At 38.0% G+C, this 20,418-nt stretch overlaps 1 protein-coding gene across 2 annotated transcripts in view; it reads right to left on the bottom strand.

Moving 5' to 3' along the window:
• Positions 1 to 6,538: 6,538 nt before the first annotated feature.
• SELENOT (selenoprotein T) overlaps positions 6,539 to 20,418 on the bottom strand; it is a 31,868-nt gene continuing 17,988 nt past the window's right edge. The window contains exons 2-6 of one of the 2 annotated variants that reach the window (XM_032631049.1): positions 15,625 to 15,735; positions 14,701 to 14,827; positions 12,581 to 12,668; positions 10,359 to 10,512; positions 6,539 to 9,807 (exon numbers count right to left, since the gene is read on the bottom strand). In XM_032631049.1, the coding sequence (XP_032486940.1) occupies positions 10,388 to 10,512; positions 12,581 to 12,668; positions 14,701 to 14,827; positions 15,625 to 15,735 (451 nt within the window). In that variant the 3' untranslated portion in view covers positions 6,539 to 9,807; positions 10,359 to 10,387. Of the gene's footprint in view, positions 10,513 to 12,580; positions 12,669 to 14,700; positions 14,828 to 15,624; positions 15,736 to 20,418 lie in introns of both variants that reach the window. The other variant, XM_032631050.1, reaches the window with a different exon arrangement.

Here is a 20,418-nt window from a genome sequence, read left to right as displayed (position 1 = left end):
GAAGACCTAAAGAGACGTTTTTCCAAAGATATACAGATTGCCAAGAAACACATGAACGAATGCTCAACATCATTAATCATTAGAAAAATGCAAATCAAAAGTACAATGAGATATCATCTCACACCAGTCAGAATGGCCATCATCAAAAAATCTACAAACAATAAATGCTGGAGAGGGTGTGGGGAAAAGGGAACACTCTTGCACTGTTGGTGGGAATATAAATTGATACAGCCACTATGGAGAACAGTATGGAGGTTCCTTAAAAAACTACAAATAGAACTAACATACGACCCAGCAATCCCACTACTGGGCATATACCCAGAGAAAACCATAATTCAAAAAGAGTCATGTCGGGCTTCCCAGGTGGTGCAGTGGTTGAGAGTCCGCCTGCCGATGCAGGGGCCACGGGTTCGTGCCCCCGTCCGGGAAGATCCCACATGCCGCGGAGCGGCTGCGCCCATGAGCTATGGCCGCTGAGCCTGCGCGTCCGGAGCCTGTGCTCCGCAACGGGAGAGGCCACAACAGTGAGAGGCCTGCTTACCGCAAAAAAAAAAAAAAAAAAAAAAAAGAATCATGTACCAAATGTTCACTGCAGCTCTATTTACAATAGCCAGGACATGGAAGCAACCTAAGTGTCCATCAACAGATGAATGGATAAAGAAGATGTGGCACAGATATACAATGGAATATTACTCAGCCATAAAAAGAAACGAAATTGATTTATTTGTAGTGAGGTGGATAGACCTAGAGTCTGTCATACAGAGTGAAGTAAGTCAGAAGGAGAAAAACAAATACCGTATGCTAACACATATATATGGAATCTAAGAAAAAAAGGTCATGAAGGACCTAGGGGTAATACGGGAATAAAGACAGAGCTACTAGAGCATGGACTTGAGGATATGGGGGGGGGGCAGGGTAAGCTGTGACAAAGTGAGAGAGTGGCATGGACATATATACACTACCGAACGTAAAACAGATAGCTAGTGGGAAGCAGCCACAGAGCACAGGGAGATCAGCTAGGTGGTTTGTGACCATCTAGAGGGGTGGGATAGGGAGGGTGGGAGGGAGGGAGACGCAAGAGGGAAGTGATATGGGAACATATGTGTATGTATAACTGATTCACTTTGTTATGAAGCAGAAACTAACACACCATTGTAAAGCAATTATACCCCAATAAAGATGTTAAAAAAAAATAAAGTAAAATAAAACCAAAAGGAACACACCATTGTAAAGCAATTATACTCCAATAAAGATGTTTAAAAAAACCCCACAATAATCACACTAATCCACTAGACACTTTAATTACAGTGAATTTCATGCTCTCAGGACAAAAAGGGAGGCTCCTTAGTCAACAAGCAGAAAATAGATACAAAGAGATATTTAAATGATACCCAAGGGTTAAAAGGTAAATTGTAAACATGAGACTTTAGATTTAAGGAGGGTAATTCTAAGGGAATGTAAATTTTATCATGAACCCAAACCTTAAAGTAAAAGAAAACTCCTGAATATAAAGGGACCATGACCACAGAAGCTGACACTGATTTTTAATTGAATAAATCAGTGTGTGTGTGCGCGCGCGCGCGAGGATGCCAGAATAATATTTTTGTTACAGCCTCTGCCTCCCCTCCACTCCAGCCCTCCATATCCTCTCTACAGCCAAATCACCTCAAAACCCAGATCTGATCCTACTACTCATCTGCACAAAAACCTTCCTTGGCTATCATCCATAGAATGCAGCCCAATTCCTCAGCTCTCAGTGCCCTCAATCATCTTTCCCCAACCTACCTTTCCAGCCTATTTCCCACCACATCACCCACCCCTCTTTCACCCACTCCCTCCCAGACACTTCTCCTCTATGGTCCTTCCCTTATAGGAATTATCACAAAGACCCTGTGCCTCTGTGCTCTTTTCCATCTCTAAAATGCTCTTTGTTCCTCTGTGCCTTCCCAACCCCCCTCCCCCATCTACCAAAAATCCTATATTTAAGGGCTTAGAGCCACTGCCCCACCCTCTGCTTCTGTAGCCCGCTTTGTTAGGCTTCTTTTACGAGGTCTTATTATGTTGTGCTGTGTTTAACTAAACTATAAGCTTGAATGCAGCAACTGTATTAGACGTCTTCACAACTGTTATCCTCCACATTACCTGGCACAAAGAAACCCCTCAAAACATGCAGGGCTTCCCTGGTGGCGCAGTGGTTAAGAATCACCTGCCAATGCAGGGCACAAGGGTTCGAGCCCCGGTCCGGGAAGATCCCACATGCCGCAGAGCAACTAAGCCCTTGCACCGCAACAACTGAGCCTGCACTCTAGAGCCCGCGAGACACAACTGCTGGAGCCCATGTGCCACAACTACTGAAGCCCGCACCCCTGAGCCTGTGCTCTGCCACGAGAAGCCACTGCAATGAGAAGCCCACGCATCGCAAGGAAGAGTAGCCCCCACTCACCACAACTGGAGAAAGCCCACACACAGCAACGAAGACCCAACGCAGCCATAAATAAATAAATAAATATATATATATATATAAACATGCTTGTAAGAAGCTAAATGGAAACATTATTCTGAAGTTGGAATATTCCAAGAACACGACTGACTTTCAAGTTGTGGATCTGCCTGTCCCTCGGTACAGACTCCAAAGCTATTTTTCCCCCCTCAGTCAGCCTAAGGATAGGTGGAAGCCTGGAGAATTTAAACATAGGTTATTTTAATCGTTGGAAGCCACTGCTGGACTCTACCAGTCTGGAATGTTAATCTTCTTTTACCATCCAACTCATTAATACACATGTCTCAAGGGGAAAAAATATTCCTACACCAATGCCACTTTTTTTAAGTTATTTATTTCAAAGTTGCTTCTGATCATGTAGCTTCACTTTCCCACACAAGTTCCAAGAAAATAGGAACTTCCCTAGGAAACACTGTGAAGTCTCTTCTTTATGTACCCTTCTGTGCTCTGCTCTGACCCACTACCAACCTCAAGCCCTCAAAGTTCTTCTCTCCTTTCCCTAATCAAAAACAGGATTTAATAAGAGCCATTTCTCTTTGTTGGCCTGTTACATTTGACGGTTCTTTCCCATAAAAATATGTCACCTTCAATTTAGCTTTTTATTTCATTACTGGAATGAAAGGCTTCCTCTGTTGAAGTAATTTGAAATTTAAATATGGAAAAACTACTCAGGGGGGGCAAAGGAGACCCTTTGAAACCACATCAGGCCTCCTTAATAGCAAATCCTTTCAAGCCTGGCTAGAAAAGAGCCGCCCTCTCCCCCGCCCCCGGAGGCTGATCAGTTTTTCCACCCTCCTTCCCCTCCAGGTCCCAACTAAAGGCTATGTATGGTTCCCAGTCTCCATTCCAGGACCCTCTCTGCATGATGTGTTGGTCCACTGGTCTCTGTCTCTCAGTCTCTTTCTTCTCCTTTCCCACCACCCTCCTCCAACTCTCCTAACCGAGAGTTCTCAACAGCTGCCCTACTAACATTTTGGACCAGATTACCCTTTGTTGTAGCAAGCTGTCTTGGACACTGTGGGATGTTTCACAACATCTCTGGCTCTACCAGCTACATGCCAGGAGCAACACACCCCACGCTCCCAGGAGTAACAGTCAAAAATGTCTCATCACCACGTAGAGAATGGGCTTGAGGACACGGGGAGTAAGAAGGGTAAACCGGGACGAAGTGACAGAGTAACACTGACATATATACACTACCAAATGTAAAACAGCTAGCTAGTGGGAAGCAGCTGCATAGCACAGGGTGATCAGCTCGGTGCTTTGCGACCACCTAGAAGGGTGGGACAGGGAAGGTGGGAGGGGAGACACAAGAGGGAGGGGATATGGGGATGTATGTATACGTATAGCTGAATCACTTTGTTATACAGCAGAAACTAACCCACCATTGTAAAGCAATTATACTCCAATAAAGATGTTTAAAAAATAATAATAAAGTAAATAAAACAGAGGCTTAAAAAAAGTCTCATCACCAGTGTCCACTAGAGGGTAAAACCCCCAGCTGCGAACCACTGCCTTAACCAAATCCATTCATTCATCCATCCATCCACTCATTCAGAGGCAACATTTATAAAACCACCATTTTAGCCTGCCTCAAGACTTCCAGAGGCTTATGTTATCAGCATGTCTGTCATTACTTTACTCTAGACAGTATTTAGTTTTTTGGTATTGTAACTCTATTTAACACTTTAAAACTCACAGTTATGCTTCTCACATTATCTTCCCACATGCATCTTCTGGATACAAATTTCCTGGAACACATCCTCTTCAGTTATTGTAATAAGTCCTAAGTGCAAAGCTTTAGTGCAGATTATATATAAACTTTATGTACATTTAAAGAAAATGACTATAACGTAGATGACTCCATGTTTCCTAAGATGGTGTGTACAAACACACACACTCACACACCAACACCAAGAAAAATAAGCAATGGAGCAGGGATTACAGTCTCAGGAGAAACGGTTTCCTGGAATATGAATTTTGCTTGAAGATTTAGGGAGTTATTAAAACAATAAAACAAAATTTTTATGTTAAAAGCAACATGAACAATTTGGAGCGAATTTCTTGCATGAATTTTAAAATAAGTATTTGGCAAAATTGTATTTTGCAAAGGATCACATCAAGCCGTAGTCCCAGGCAGACCTGTGCTTCAGCAAAAACGTTGAGAAGCCCTACTTTAGTGGAACTTGCCTTCTCTTCTTCTGGGGTACCCTGCACTGTGTCGCCTTTTATTTTCAGTTTAGTTGAAGTGAAAAATTCCACACCATAGCTAAAGTAAAAGTAAATAAACACTTGTGAAGTGAAACAGAGATTAAATTTTTAAGTTTGCTTTGTTACTGGTCTCTTCTCTTCCCACCAGGAGTAATTTCTGATGAAGCTCCCTTTGCTTTTCTACTCCTTCCCCAAGCCCCACCAACAGTATAGGGTTTTGTTTTCCTTTCATTTTAGCATTGCCACAAGCTATAGAAATCAGGGCAAGATACTTAACTCCTAGTCTTTTCTTTAGAATTCTGAAGTAAATCTCAAAATCTTTTGTAACACCAAATTTCCATGGCTCTGAATAATATAGAATTTTACTAGCAGAATCACACTGATTAACTTTACCTATTGTTTAAATACATTATATACTTTAATACCTTTAAAATAGTCTCATCATGAGAGCCTATGGACTATTAAAAGATGAAATGCAACCGCATTTTCTAATACATTAAAAAATATATATTTAGAAGGAAATGTCATCAGTACACTTCCCTGCAAACAGACCTGCTCTTAGCAACTCAAGAATAAACAAGAACAGTAATTGTTTTTTCTATTAAAAGTTGCTAGTACACAAAGTCATGAGTATAGCCGTGGCCCCAGGGAGTACTGGTAGCAACCTGTCTGCCAGGTTCTAACACTTTACTAACCCAGCCAAGCGACCCAGTGCTGGCTCCTGATAATTCCCAGAGAGCTAAGCACTTGGTCTCAGCAGCTTATAACCACAAAGCCATAAACTTGTCTTAAACAGTTATGATCCTGAATAGGAAGGAGGCTGGGTGGAGGGAGTAAAGTCAATAATTAGAGAAAAGGAAGAACTAACATGACAAAAAATTATTCATTGATATCAAGTGAGAAACAGAATCCAAAGATACGAACGTAACCCCAAGTTACACCAAAGTGCTTTCTAGGACTTTATCAATGTTCTCATTCATCTCCCATCCTCCCCAGCCCCCCACAATCCTCTCCCCAATTATGGTGGAGGCTCATGGAGGAATGAGGCCAACTGTACCTTGGATTTTTCAGTTAAGTGAAAGTAAATCCTTTACTTTTGGGGGGCTTAATTAAGTTCAGATTGGATTTCCCCAGTGATATAAAGAATTCTATTATGGTTACTAAAATAAAACTAAAAGTATGCATTTTCCCTACTGAGAACAGTAAAAATTTAAATAATTTGTTTGACGTGAAAATCAAGATCAGTTGTCATTATAAAGATTAATGCAGGCATGTTGCCCACTTTGAGAAAACCTGGCAATTCAAATCAGTTATTTTATACTCAACGATTTAACATTTCCTTTTAAAATACCCACTCCAAAAGTTTTAACATACTAACCCAACAAAGGATAACAAATATGTTGCACTGATACAACAGATTAATTGGGACAATTAAGTCCTCAATTTGTTTTCTTGGAAACAATCTCCCTCTCATCTCATTCTGTTTCTTCTTTTGGGTTCTCATTTTACTGAATTTCTTGTTTTTAAGTCATTCCATAAATGTGAAGCAAATATGCAAAATTTTCTTCTGTTCCACGACCTGTGTTTCCTTCCAGAGTGTCCTGGGTCTTTTGCACTCTGACCTGTGATGGTGCAGTGCTCCTCAGTATGGACCTCAAACTGAGAGCATCAGCATTATCTGGAAGCTGAGCTAAAGTGCAAATTATATGGACCCCTCTCAGACCAAATGAATCAGAATCTCTAGGGATGGGATCCAGTAATTTATCCTAATGATTCTTAGGCACACCAAACTTTTAAAACCACTACTGTTACACGTTTGCCTAGATATCATGTTGTTTCTTTTTATTTTGCTCATGCTTAACAAAGGCAACAGAAGACATTCTACAAGGCTTGACAAAGAATGGGTGACTTAACACTCTTCCCACTGTACATGAGGCCAATTTCAATTTTTCTTCAAGATATAGTTCAGATCTGGGTCTGCTTCTATTTGCTTTTTTAAGCCTAAGGAAAAGGAGCCTGGGACTGTGAGGGAAAAGGCTCAGCTGGATTTAAGAAAAATACCTGAACTTTTGCTTTCTCTTCTGAGATTGTTAAACTGTCTATATCAGTCAAGAGAAGTCCTCATCTTATTTCTATCCAGATTTTGGGATGCTAGTATGACTTTTCTCAGGGATTCTGGAGGTTGGGGGTAAAGAAGATCAATAATGTAAACTGCTCCTCTTTGCTCCACCCCAGCACAGAACACACCACAGAACTGTTGAAATTTCAGGTAACAATGAAGCACACGAAACTGGACCATAAGGCTCAAGAAGTAGTTTAAGGTCCCAGAGTGGTAATACTGGGAGTGCCAGACTGGGAGGGGGAGAGGGGGGTGTAGCACTGGTTGGGTTAAGAAACCATTAGAAAACATTACTTGATGACAACAATTTTTACAACATAAAATTTCCTAAATACAGTTATCATATAACGTGCTCTAGCACAGATTCAGTTCCAGAAAGGAGGGGTTCCTTTCATATCAGCTTAATAAAAGTTTATTTTCACAATGCTTTAAAGCCCCCAGACTCTACAATTCCTGTTTCTCTCAAAAAAGATTTTTTAAAGTCTTAGTATGAAGTATTAAATCATGCTTTAAAATTCTGTAGGCTATTTCTTTTACATCTAAATTAGTTAAAATCATGACAATAAAATGCCAGCCAATCAAGGTCCCCAGCTAATGACATTCAAAGTAAGAATCATCATTAGCATCCTGTTACGTTCTGATAGTGGTAAAGGGTGATCAACTGCCGCCATTGATCTTAGTGCCGTTAAGTTAATAACGCATTTATATTCTGAAAGCATATGTGTCTTGCACATTTTGATGCTGAGGTATAAAGCCATGTTTTGCCAACATTTTTAAATTAATCTAACATGTAATCTCTTCCACAATAGCAACTATGGTAAAAACCCCAATAACAGTAGCCAACCTGCTGTCATGTTCTATGGTCTTGCAATTAACAGAGTACATAAACATTTATAAACTACACAACCACACCAATTTGTAAGCAACTATGTAATAAATTTTGAAATGTTAGGAATATAATAAAGCCACATTCTAAATAGCTTTCTAACTTTCCGTTTTTTCATGTTTTTCTTTTTTACATTCACACTTCCCACTATTTTTTTCACTAGACTACATTAAATCTTAGATTTAAATATGGCCAAACATAAAATAATATTGAAATGGGTGTGAACAAAACAGTTGAGTTTTATCAATGACCTAGCCACTTAAAGCTATTCTCCAAAGGATAAGTTATTCACCCAAGGCAAACATGGAAAAAATTAGAATTAAATCTTAAATTCTTCATGGTTGGCCTGTCAGATACATGGGAATATCCAAGACAAGTTTGGAAGGTCTAAATGTCAAAAGGTTAACTGTCACTGGTGAAATGTCTGTCACTGAAGAAAGACCCTACACACACTCAGCAGTGTGTTCAACTTGCAGAAGGAAGTTTGGGCTGGTACAAATCAAGTTAACAAAGTTTTAAGCCCTAGTCAAAGATAACAAAATGTTATTACACCTGAATAACAATCTCTAAGTAACCTCTAGCTTAAATTGTATAGACTCTTGCTACTGTACCATCTTAGGTTAACAGTTCTGCAGCCTTAATTAAAAGGATAAGGCATTTAATCAATTTTCTGCAGTGAATTATTAGGCTAACTTCTTTTCAGCTAGAGACTACAGTATGTTCCACCTTGAGGCTGTCACAATCATGATAATTACCAGACATGCATTTCAACAAATATTCACTGACAAATGAAGTATAAGATTGTGCTAAGTGTTTGGTGGACTCAATATTGAATTATCTCATTACTTTTCCATAAATCCCTTTACTTCCACTAACAAATCTAGACCTACCACTTTTATTCCTACAGGGAAGATGAAGTATGTTATGACTGTTGCTATATGACTATTTTTCTATATTATGGTCCTATTTCTGCTAAATTACTCTTATAGTCTTTATCAATTTAAGCTTTAAAAAAAAAACTACCTTTTATAACTCTGGAAAGATGTTAAATTCACTGAATAAAAAACCTTTCAATTTTGTCCCTCAAATATAATAAAATTCTGATATGATGTTAGACAAGTTAAATTATTAGACAAGTGATCTCCATTTACCTAATATTAATGTCGTAAAGAGCTTCAACTAACCTTTCTTTAGTGAGGCAAGTTTCAATTATCCTAAAAATGGTAAATGACCTATTATTTGTGTGTGAATCTAAAGTGTGTCCCATAGGAAATTCTCTGTGAGTCAAAAACAAAACTTTGCAGACAACTGTTAAATATAATGTTAATAGGTACGCTGGGCAATAAACTCAAGCTTTTTATTTAACTTACATCTGCTTAGTTTTTTATTGAGTTAAGTATAAAGGCCCAGTTAATCAACTCATTAAATTGGTCAAGGCAGGACACTTGAACTACATTAACAGGATTTAAAAAGTGGTTGGTCTTTTAGTAGTTCTCTGGTAATCACACACGCACACACACACATACACAAATTGGTAGAGTACTCTGGATATAGGATTTCCCCCCATAATCTTATATAATGTGCTGTTCACAATCCACAGTATTTTGAAAACTATATAAATTGGACATGACCAAATTAGAGATGTCTGATAAACTCTTATAAAGTATTTAGGAACTACAGCTCTAGTCCCAAAAGGATCAATTTTAAACTATAAAAAAGGAAAATTCATATAAAATCACAACAGACTTAACAGACATCTTTGAAAAAAAAATCAAATTGCAACTCAATTTTCTACTTTTTCAAATATGACTGAGAAAAAAGAAGTGCAAGTAGTAATGTCTGCATTTTTTTAAAAAACTATTAACCGAGCGGACTTGGGGAAGAAAAAAAAAACTATACAGTATTATTGCACTCCACGAATGTGCAGAATTCCAAAATGTGCCAGCACTGAAAAACTGCCTTGCATTGAGGTTTTCCAAGAGGTACAACGAGCCTGCCAAGAAAGCATCTGGTCTGTACTAACAGCTTGCTGTCTTCAGTACAGGCCTTCATAATGTCAGTCACGCTGCTCTTGCAAAACTCCCTTAATGTCTGAAAGACACACAGAAAAAATATTTTGTTTCAAAATTCACTCTTGTAAAATCCACTCATTGATCAGAAAAGAACTGAGAACATCTCTGTTAAACAAAATTAACTTTCACCTCTCTATGTTCACCCACATTTGCTTATAAATTTTCTATCTTGAGCATGTGAAAAGAATTTGCATAGTTTTAGGAACTAGTTATTTGAAGGTAAGGGGCGGGTATATATGTACAATATATGTATAGTATATGAATTGTGGCCATTAGAAGTTCACAAGTCAAAATAAAGATGTTACAGGCCCAATTACTAAGCCTTAAACATAAAATTAATAGTACAGCCTTACTTTATTTTAGCAGATCCAAACTCTCTTGGTCATTTATAAATTTTAATGAAGAAGACAACCATCTGTTAAACCTTAAGTTGGAAACTCAACTGACAATATATGCAATATCTATTATTATATATATCTATATCTATTATGCTAGTATATGAAATATCTTGCTGATTCATGACAATTAACTGATACCTATACATAGTTACTGTATTTTTAAACTACTTACAGAAGAGTTTTCAGTGCTGATAGGTGGGGCTATGATCGATGGTGTGGGATTGAATCCATATGCACATTGAGCTTCATTTCATTGTCAAGAATTTGAACAAGCTGTTGCATGGATGGAAGGTGACCAGATTCCAGCTTAGACCACACAGGTACATCTATAAAAATAAATGGTACCACCCCTTCCACATTAAAGATGATTCTATAATAGACATTCATTCTATAAACATGTATTGTCTAAGCACACAGCTGGAGATAGAATTCAGCTTCTTGCTTTCATGGAGTTTACATTCTAGTAGGGGAAATATAAAAAGAACTATATAAATAGCTACAAAATCACATTTGTATACTAAAAATCAAAACTAGAAGATGCTATGAGAGGGATATATGAGAGGCTGGGAAGGAGCCTTTGTACTTACTATCATTAAAAGAGAGAGATTATTAAAATTGGGAGATATTATTAAACGTGAAAGCTGAAATATAGAAGAGTGGTACAAGGGAGGCTGGAAAGGTTGGCAGGGATTAGATCAGGGATCAAGAAACTATAAAGTAAGCATTTTCAGCTCAAGAAGATGTATAGTCTGTCCTAGCTACTTAACATTCATTGTAGCCTGAAAGCAGATAACTGAATGGGCACGGATGTGTTCCAATAAAACTTTATTTACCAAGCAGGTAGCAGAGGACATGGTCCACAGGGCTATGGTTTGCCCATGCCTAGGCTACATCATTCAGGGCCTTTTGTCCATGTTAAATGTTCTGGTCTTTATCTTGAGAACAAAATAAGGCCATTTAACAAACTTGAGTGAGTGAAGCAACAAGATGAAATGTGCATTAAAAAAATTTTCTTTTAAATGACTCAAGTGTTGGAGCAGGTGTCAGCAAATTTTTCTGTAAGAAGCCAGATAGTATATATTTTAGGCTTTACATACCAAGAGGCAAAATCAAGGATACCATATAGGTACTTATAAAACCAGGGAGATATATTTCCACAAATTTTTCAATGATGAAACTCAAAACTCTAGGTATGAATACTGAAGTCTGAATGTCATATAATTTCCACATCACAAAGTATTTTTAATTTTTTTAGCCATTAAAAAATATAAGAGGGAATTCCCTGGCGGTCCAGTGGTTAGGACTTGGTGCTTTCACTGCTGGAGCCCAGGTTCAATCCCTGGTCGGGGAACTAAGATCAAGAAAGCTGCGTGGCTTGGCCAAAAAAAAAAGTAAGAGCCACCAAGCAAGATGGATGTACCTAGAGATTATCGTACTAAGTGAAGTAAGCCAGACAGAGAAAGACAAATATCATATGATATCGCTTATATGTGGAATCTTAAAAAATAAAGACACAAATGAACTTATTTCCAAAACAGAAAGAGACTCACAGACACAGAAAACAAACTTATGGTTACCAGAGGGGAAAGGGGGGTGGGAAGAAGAATAAATTAGGAGGCTGAGATTAACATATACATACTGCTTTCTATAAAATAAATAACCAACAAGGACCTACTATATACAGCACAGGGAACTATACTCAATATTATGTAATAACCTATAAGGGAAAAGAACCTGAAAAGAATCTGAATCACTGTGCTGTATACCTGAAACCTACATGATATTATAAATAAACTATACTTGAATAAAATAAAATATAAAGAAATTTTAAAATTGTAAAGCCACTGTTAGCTCATAGGCCATATTTGCCAACCCCTGGTTTAGAGAATATGTTAGAGGATAGCAAGATAATTGTGGCTTGGATTAGGGTGGTTAGCAAGGAAGATAAATAGAAGATTTTTGAAAACTGTAAGAAGTAGAATTGAGAAAAATTGGTAATCCATTAGATATGGAGAGTAAGGGAGAAACCTAGGATGTTATCCTAGGTTTCTGACATGGGCACCTGGGTAGAATGATAATGGTGCCCTTAAGTAAGTGAGAAATGTCAGGGAAGGAGCAAACTGGAGTATAAAAGAATTGCAGGAAGCTGAGGTAATCAACAGTTTGGGAGTAGGTAATGTTCAGGATTCCTGGCTATAACACCTAGAAGAGAGGTCTAGAGCTCTCCAGAGCTATACATTTAAGGGTCATCATATAGATGTTATTCTAAAGCCATGGGAGTAGGTGAGGACCATGTAAAGAGATAATTTAGCATATTATGAAAAATGGAAAAGCCTGATGCTTATTATAAATCATTTAACATTTATCACAGAATGCAAACTATTCAGAACCTACCATTCAAAGTTATCTCAAATGCACCTGTTGACATACACTGGTTCTCAATCATGTTGCTCAAGAAAAAGACCATCATACATGCATAGACCTAAAAGAAAATACAATTAAGTACAATAGGTAAACTCATTTTCAAATCAAAACATCACAAATTAAGTAAGCTTTTAAATAGTCTCATTTTTATTTGGTAATTGCTCTTTTTAAATCTACTTTAAGTTTCTATACAAATTATTACTGCTACTCCATATATTCAGATAGTGTACACAGAAAATTGCGACATTAATTCACAGCTCTATACATTCTGAAGAAATTACGTTATTCCTAATGTAAAGACAAAATTTCTAGAAATCGCATAATAGCCTTAATAAGTTAAACAAAAGAGTACCAGCATAAGAAGGGTTCATTTTAGAATTTTTATAATATAATGTATGAACTCACAAGAGACTAGTGATGCAACTAGTCAGCAACTCCCTGTTTTCAACACAACCTGTCCGTGTTCCAAACAAATCATTTTAAGTCAAACTAAAAAAAAGTTGGTTAGAAAGCACTAGCATATTAAGTTACATTCATTCACCTTTTGAAGGCAAATCTATACTGTCCTAAAAGATCAGAGGCTCCTGTTGAACAGAAAAGTTTCAATTTAACAAAATCACCTAAAAGCAGGATGTAGTGAGGATGTCAATTCACAGCCAGCAGTTTCAGAAAAATAAATCAAAATGCCTATAGCAGATGAGAAGGAGATTTCCCCTAACCCCACTTGAGCTAGGTGGGCTTTGATTTCACAGAAGTTATCCTAGCATTTGGGCACAAAGTCTGCTTTCATGAGAACAATACACAAGTTAAGTGTCACGAAAGCTACAGCCTTCAAGTATCCTCTTCCACAGTAGATTGACAATGTTATAAGCCTAAAGAAGTAAAATGCACTAAAGACAATTTAGAATCAACAGAATGAACAAATATAGCACAAAACATTATCAGTAAGTACTTCATTTCTAATTCTTAATCCTATGTAAATCAATATTTTGTTAATAACAGAGTAGAGACATATCTGAATTAGAGGTAGCACCTGAGGATGTTTATGTTAAGAAGCCTTGCCTGTGACTGGAAATAAGTGATTCCCTAAGAAAAAGAAGTACAGCTATGTTCGGAGTGGGCTAAAGGTAGTCTCAGCCTAGAACTAAAGGATAAGACCAGAGGACTCCAAAAGAGAATACTTATTAGAAGGAAACCTAAGTAATCTCATTCAAGAGAGAAATTATTCCCATTTCTCACAGCAGAAAGGTACACCCTCCAGAAAAGATGGTTTTAAGTAAAACAGATGAGAGATCTGGAAGGAGTATATGATGCAGCAAGACCCTACCAAAGAATAAAATAAACAGCACAAGATTCTTATGTATATTTATATTGATTGTTTCAGGTAATCTGCTTTAGGTTACCCATGAACAGAAAAGTCAACGAATAATAAAAACAGAGAGGGCTTCCCTGGTGGCGCAGTGGTTGAGAGTCCGCCTGCCAATGCAGGGGACACGGGTTCGTGCCCCGGTCGGGGAAGATCCCACATGCCGCGGAGCGGCTGGGCCCGTGCGCCATGGCCGCTGAGCCTGCGCGTCCGGAGCCTGTGCTCCGCAACGGGAGAGGCCACAGCAGTGAGAGGCCCGCGTACCAAAAAAAAAAAAAAAAAAAAAAAACAGAGAATTTTGATAAGAATAAATTGGTGGAAATCCCATTTTTAACATGAATAAACCTATTAATACCCATATTAGTTGGTATAAAAGGCCTACATTATGTATATATTATGTTTTGCTGTATGATTTGGCCCAACTTATATAATCAAAATCAAAATCAGGTATTAAATTATTTTGTGCCCAGGTTCTACTAAAGTAACACCTCTCTGTCCTTCAAATAATAAAAAGGTAAGACCTAATCATTCTTAATGCATAAATATGGAGACTAAGACTAAAGGAGGTTAAGTGCTTTGCCCAGAAATAAAAAGTGGTTTAAGTTGAAATAGCAAAAAGTACTTAAAAAAAAAAAAAGAAAGAAAGAAAGAAGAAGAAGAATCCATTAAAATATCTCACTGACAACTAAGAACCTACAGCTACCAAAGCTATTACATTACATACCTTGTTTTCTTGGCCCCACTGCCAGATGCTAGGCGCTTGCATGCCAAAGAAAGCAAAAGGATCCTTGCCAACAATTATTAAGCCTATTAACACTAGCTTGAAGACTGACAGGAAAGATGCTATGTGTCTATTAAAAGAAAAGAAGGAAATTCATCAGAAGCTGCAATTTCTCATCTACTTCAAAATTTCTTTAACTCAAGTCTATGTGTATAGACATTTTCTAAACACCAAATCTAAAAATTGCCAATTACACTAGGAAAAAACTAGTAACTAAATTTTATTGTGCAGTTTTAAAACAAAAATGTTTAACATCTTTTGAATCAATCAAAAATTAATTTATAAAACTATAGAGCACTGGCCTTTAAAAATACTATTTTAACAGTACAGAATTTTGTACCACTGACTTTCTATAAAAATGTAGGAGTTCTTGGGCTTCCCTGGTGGCGCAGTGGTTGAGAGTCTGCCTGCCGATGCAGGGGACACGGGTTCGTGCCCCGGTCTGGGAAGATCCCACATGCCGCGGAGCGGCTGGGCCCGTGAGCCATGGCCATTGAGCCTGCGCGTCCGGAGCCTGTGCTCCACAACGGGAGAGGCCACAACAGTGAGAGGCCCACATACTGCAAAAAAAAAAAAATTGTAGGAGTTCTTGATCTACGGCCACAATAAAAATTACATAAGAAAACACATCTTTAGAAGGGTTGCCATCTCTGAAATGATCTTCCTCTATTCCTTGTTACAGAAAAATTCTTCCATATTTGGATCAAATAAACTTGCCATTTATAAAACTGTTCTCTGTAAATTATAACCAACTAAGAAATTATAATAACCAAGGAAAGTTAATTGAACCAATTCACAAAAGTTTATTTACAAATGTGAAAGAATTCACTTAAAAAACTCGTTTATAAACTACAGAAATTTACTTACCTATATATTGGTTGAGGGAGGTAATTCTCTCCTTCAATGCGGATGTCCGGGTACCGCTGGCTAATAACCCGCATGTACTCCTCAAACACCCGCCTATAACCTCAGGAAACACTGCAGAAAAATGAAAGTGCTTCCAATTAGGTCGTTTAGAATATGACTAGATTTATTTTGTAGTTATACAAAGCCTAAAAATTATTACCCAGATTAAAAATGCTTCTCAAGAACAGTCACAAACTAATAATGACTGATGCTGGATACATGAACTTTTCTCATAGATTTCACATATTTAAGTTATCTTCCCTTCAAGTAAATCCTTCTATTAGAACATTAAACTTTATAGATCTGGGTTACTGTTGGAGAGGAACAAATACCTATTCAGAGAATCCACCATATTCTGAGCTCTCAAATCATTTTGCCTTTTTTTCTGTTGTTGTTGTTATCAACAACTGTATAAACACTGAAATGAAAACAACTCTTATTTATCTGAAATAGGGACTTTCAAAATTTGGGCACAGGAAGCTTAAAAAAATACCAAGGCACGAGACATGACACCCTGTTTCTTATTCCCACTCTACCCTTGACTAGGCAAACATGCCTGCTCAATCACAATAAAAGAAACTTGAAAAATTCTTAGAAAAAAAAAATTCTTAGATCCTTTCTGACTCTAAGATTTGATTCTATTTTGCAAAGGAAAACAAAGATTGGGAAGATACTTTTCAGCAATATGACAGTAATCTATGTCATTACTCCAGAAATTAAGTCAACAGCATCCCATCACCTTCATTAAAATCTCTGAAAAACTAGGCTACAGATATATATTTGTTGCCCCAGCAAGAAAAGGGAGATATGCCACCAGAATGAATATACAGGGGGAAAAAAGTACACTGAAAACTTTAGTAAGACATTGATGAAAGAAACTGAAGACACAAATAAATGAAAACATATCTCATGTTCGTGAATCAGAAGAATTTATATTTTTAAAATGTCTATACTACCCAAAGCAATTTACAGATTCAATGCAATCCATATCAAAATTGCAATGACATTATTCACAGAAATAGAACAAACAACCTAAAATGTGTATAAAACCAGAAAAGACCCCAAAGAGCCAAAGCAATCTTGAGAAAGAAGAACAAAGCTGGAGGCACCATGCTTCCTTATTTCAAACTATATTACAAAGTTACAGTAATCAAAACAGTATGTATGGTAGTTGCATAAAGACAGAAACACAGATCAATTAGACAGAAACCAGAAATAAACCCACACATACATGGTCAATTAATTTTTAACAAAGAAGCCAAGAATATACAATGGGAAAAGGAGAGTCTCTTTAATAAATGGTATTGGGGGGCTTCCCTGGTGGCACAGTGGTTGAGAGTCCGCCTGCCGATGCAGGGGACACGGGTTCGTGCCCCGGTCCGAGAAGATCCCACATGCCACGGAGCGGCTGGGCCCGTGAGCCATGGCCGCTGAGCCTGCGCGTCTGGAGCCTGTGCCCCGCAACGGGAGAGGCCACAGCAGTGACAGGCCCGCGCACCGCAAAAAAAAAAAAAAAAAAAAAAAAAAAAAAAAAAAAAAAAACAAAAAATAAATGGTATTGGGAAAAGTGGACATGCAAAGAATGAAACTGGACCACTATCTTACACCACACACAAAAATCAACCCAAAACAGTTTAAACAGTTGAACAGAAGACCTGAAACCATAAAACTCCTAGAAGAAAACATAGGGAGTAAGCTCCTTGACACTGGTCCTGACAATGATTTTTTTTTGGCCTTGACACCAAAAGCAAAGGCATCAAAAGCAAAAACTAAACAAGTGGGACTATGACAAACTAAAAAGCTTCTGCACATCAAAGGAAACCATCAACAAAATGAAATGAAGGGCAACCTACACAATGGGAGAAAATACTTGCAAATATAACCTCTGATAAGGGGTTACTATCTAAAACATATAAGAAACTCATACAACTCAATAGTCAAAAAATTAATAACCTAATTAAAAAATGGGAAAGGGCAGGGCTTCCCTGGTGGCGCAGTGGTTGAGAGTCCGCCTGCCGATGCAGGGGACACGGGTTCGTGCCCCGGTCCGGGAAGATCCCACATGCCGCGGAGCGGCTGGGCCCGTGAGCCATGGCCGCTGAGCCTGCACGTCCAGAGCCTGTGCTCTGCAACGGGAGAGGCCACAACAGTGAGAGGCCCGCGTACCGCAAAAAAAAAAAAAAAAAAAAAAAAAAAAAGGGAAAAGGGGGGAATTCCCTGGCGGTGCAATGGTTAGGACTCAGTGCTTTCAACTGCAGGGGCCTAGGTTCAATCCCCAGTTGGGGAACTAAGGTCCTGCAAGTCGGGTGCATCCAAAAAAAAAAAAAAAAAAAAAAAAGGGGGCAAGGAAAGCTGAATAGACATTTTCACAAAGATGACATACAAATGGCCAACAGGTAGATGAAAAGGTGCTCAACATCCCTAATCAACAGTGAAATGCGAATCAAAACCACAATGAATTATCATCTCATACCTGTTACAATGTCTATCATTAAAAACACAGTATAAAGCAATGAAGGTACCACTTGGTAGGAGGGAGCAGAATCAGTAAGAGATAGCAGGGTGAAACCCGAGATGCCAACTTTGTCAATGATACGATCATCAAGGAAAAAAATACCACAATCATCAAGGAAAAAAATATCGACCACCACCACGACCAACTCAAGGGATCAGCAACAAGTTTATATCTGATAGGGAGAACCAGTCCAAATATTAGTAGATCTCAATGTAAGAAAACTCACTTTTCAAAAAAAAAGAGAGAAATTCACCACTCTTTCTTTACAAGTAATACTTCTTTTACATTTAGAATGAAAATTTCACACAAGATTAAGTCCCTAAAAAGTATGAAATTTTTGCAAAGGGAGACAAGTCTCTATTAACTAAATACTTAAAAGAACTTAATCTCCAGACACCTTATCTTTCCTAAACATTCACCTTATCCAATATTTTATTATTACTGTTGTCAGATTCACAACTGCTTTCTATATAAGAAAATTTTAATGTTGCTTTTGTTTTGAAGATACTACCAAAAAAAATGTAAAGCACTTATATGCCTAACTACCTTGAAACCAAGAAATGCCACCTGATTTCAATGCCTAAGTTTGCATCGGTGTTTACAATGGAGTTGATGATCTAAAATGATAGTAGATAACTTTTAATGCATTAATTGAGAGCTGGAGACTTACTTGAGTTGAAATTTCCTTGAGTTGAAATTTCCTTTTTTATAGATGAAGGGGAAAAAATTGAAACCCAGAGAGATCAAGTGACTTCAGATATGGTCCCTGCCCTTAGTCAGGGCTGAGACCAGAACACAGACTTTGTGATTTGAGATCCTAGGCCCTTTCCATTAAACCTCAATAAAAGTTAGATAATGTAAGAGCTAACCTTCCCTGTGTCCACAAAGCCACAATCAAGTACCCATAAAATAGCAGATATCTCTTGAGGTTCTTCCATGATGAAGATATAGATTCTCCCTCTGGGTGAACTAAGCCTGTGGACCCCAACAGTCCTCATATTTGCTCTGGGACTTCCAACCCTTCGTAAAGGAAAGTATGTCTATATGCAGGCCACACTTTAGGTCAGAGTCCTCCTAGTCACCCAGTTTTCTGGCTATTATGCTCAGAAGCCTAACTCTATCCTTGATTCTTCAGGTCTCAACTCCTCAGTTAAGTCACAAATCTTTGTATCAAATTTCAAACAGAATCAATCCATAATCTTGAAATATAAAAAGGACTTTAGGGGCTTCCCTGGTGGCGCAGTGGTTGAGAGTCTGCCTGCCGATGCAGGGGACACGGGTTCGTGCCCCAGTCCGGGAAGATCCCACATGCCACGGAGCGGCTGGGCCCGTGAGCCATGGCCGCTGAGCCTGCGCGTCCAGAGCCTGTGCTCCGCAACGGGAGAGGCCACAACAGTGAGAGGCTCGCGTACCGCAAAAAAAATAAATAAATAAAAATAAAAAGGACTTTAAACCTTTTAACTTTCTTCAAATTTCCAGTTATAAAATGATAAAGTCGTGGGGATATATAATGTACAGCATGGTGACTGTAATTAATAATACTGTATTTCATATTTGAAAGTAGCTAGGAGAGCAGATCTTGAAAGTTCTCATCACAAGAAAAAAATTAATGTAACTGTATGGTGATGGACGTTAACTGGACTTATCATGGTGATCGTTTTGCAATATATACAAATATCAAGTCACTACATTGTACACCTGAAACTAATGTGTTATACCTCAAAACAAACTGTACATTTCTTATTTCTGAAAAATGAAGTAGTTTACAAGACTGACACAACCTATTTTTAGGCAAGTTTACTTATGCATTAGTAAACTTTCCTCCCTATATTTGCTTTGAGACTTGTGAAGAAAAAACAAGTAACTTTTTCCCTATGTAATAATTTTCCCCAAATGTTCAAATTGTTTTGAAATAGCCATCTCTACTGCTGACAGATGTTTTCCAAAATAAAACATACCTACTGTTTATCAAGGTGGGCAAAATGTTAAATTAAAGGCACACATGGTAAGGAGCCAGTAATCATTCCACCTCTACCACCACACCCAGTTCTTTCAACTTTTCACTCTTTCTGGGTCAGTGAGTAAAACTATATAACTCATAGTATACCTTCAACGAATAAATATGTAAACATGCTAAAAATATGTTGTAGCTGCTGCCTATTTCTTCCGCCCCTGGACCAAAGGCCCTTAAGTAAATTAAACTGTGAAAAGAAATCTTAATTTAAGTCCTAATCACCTTG

This window comes from Phocoena sinus, chromosome 4, assembly GCF_008692025.1.
Source record: "Phocoena sinus isolate mPhoSin1 chromosome 4, mPhoSin1.pri, whole genome shotgun sequence".
In the NCBI taxonomy this organism is placed as follows: domain Eukaryota; kingdom Metazoa; phylum Chordata; class Mammalia; order Artiodactyla; family Phocoenidae; genus Phocoena; species Phocoena sinus.
The sequence above is the reverse complement of the archived record's forward strand: the minus strand, read 5'-3'. Positions and strand labels throughout refer to the sequence as shown.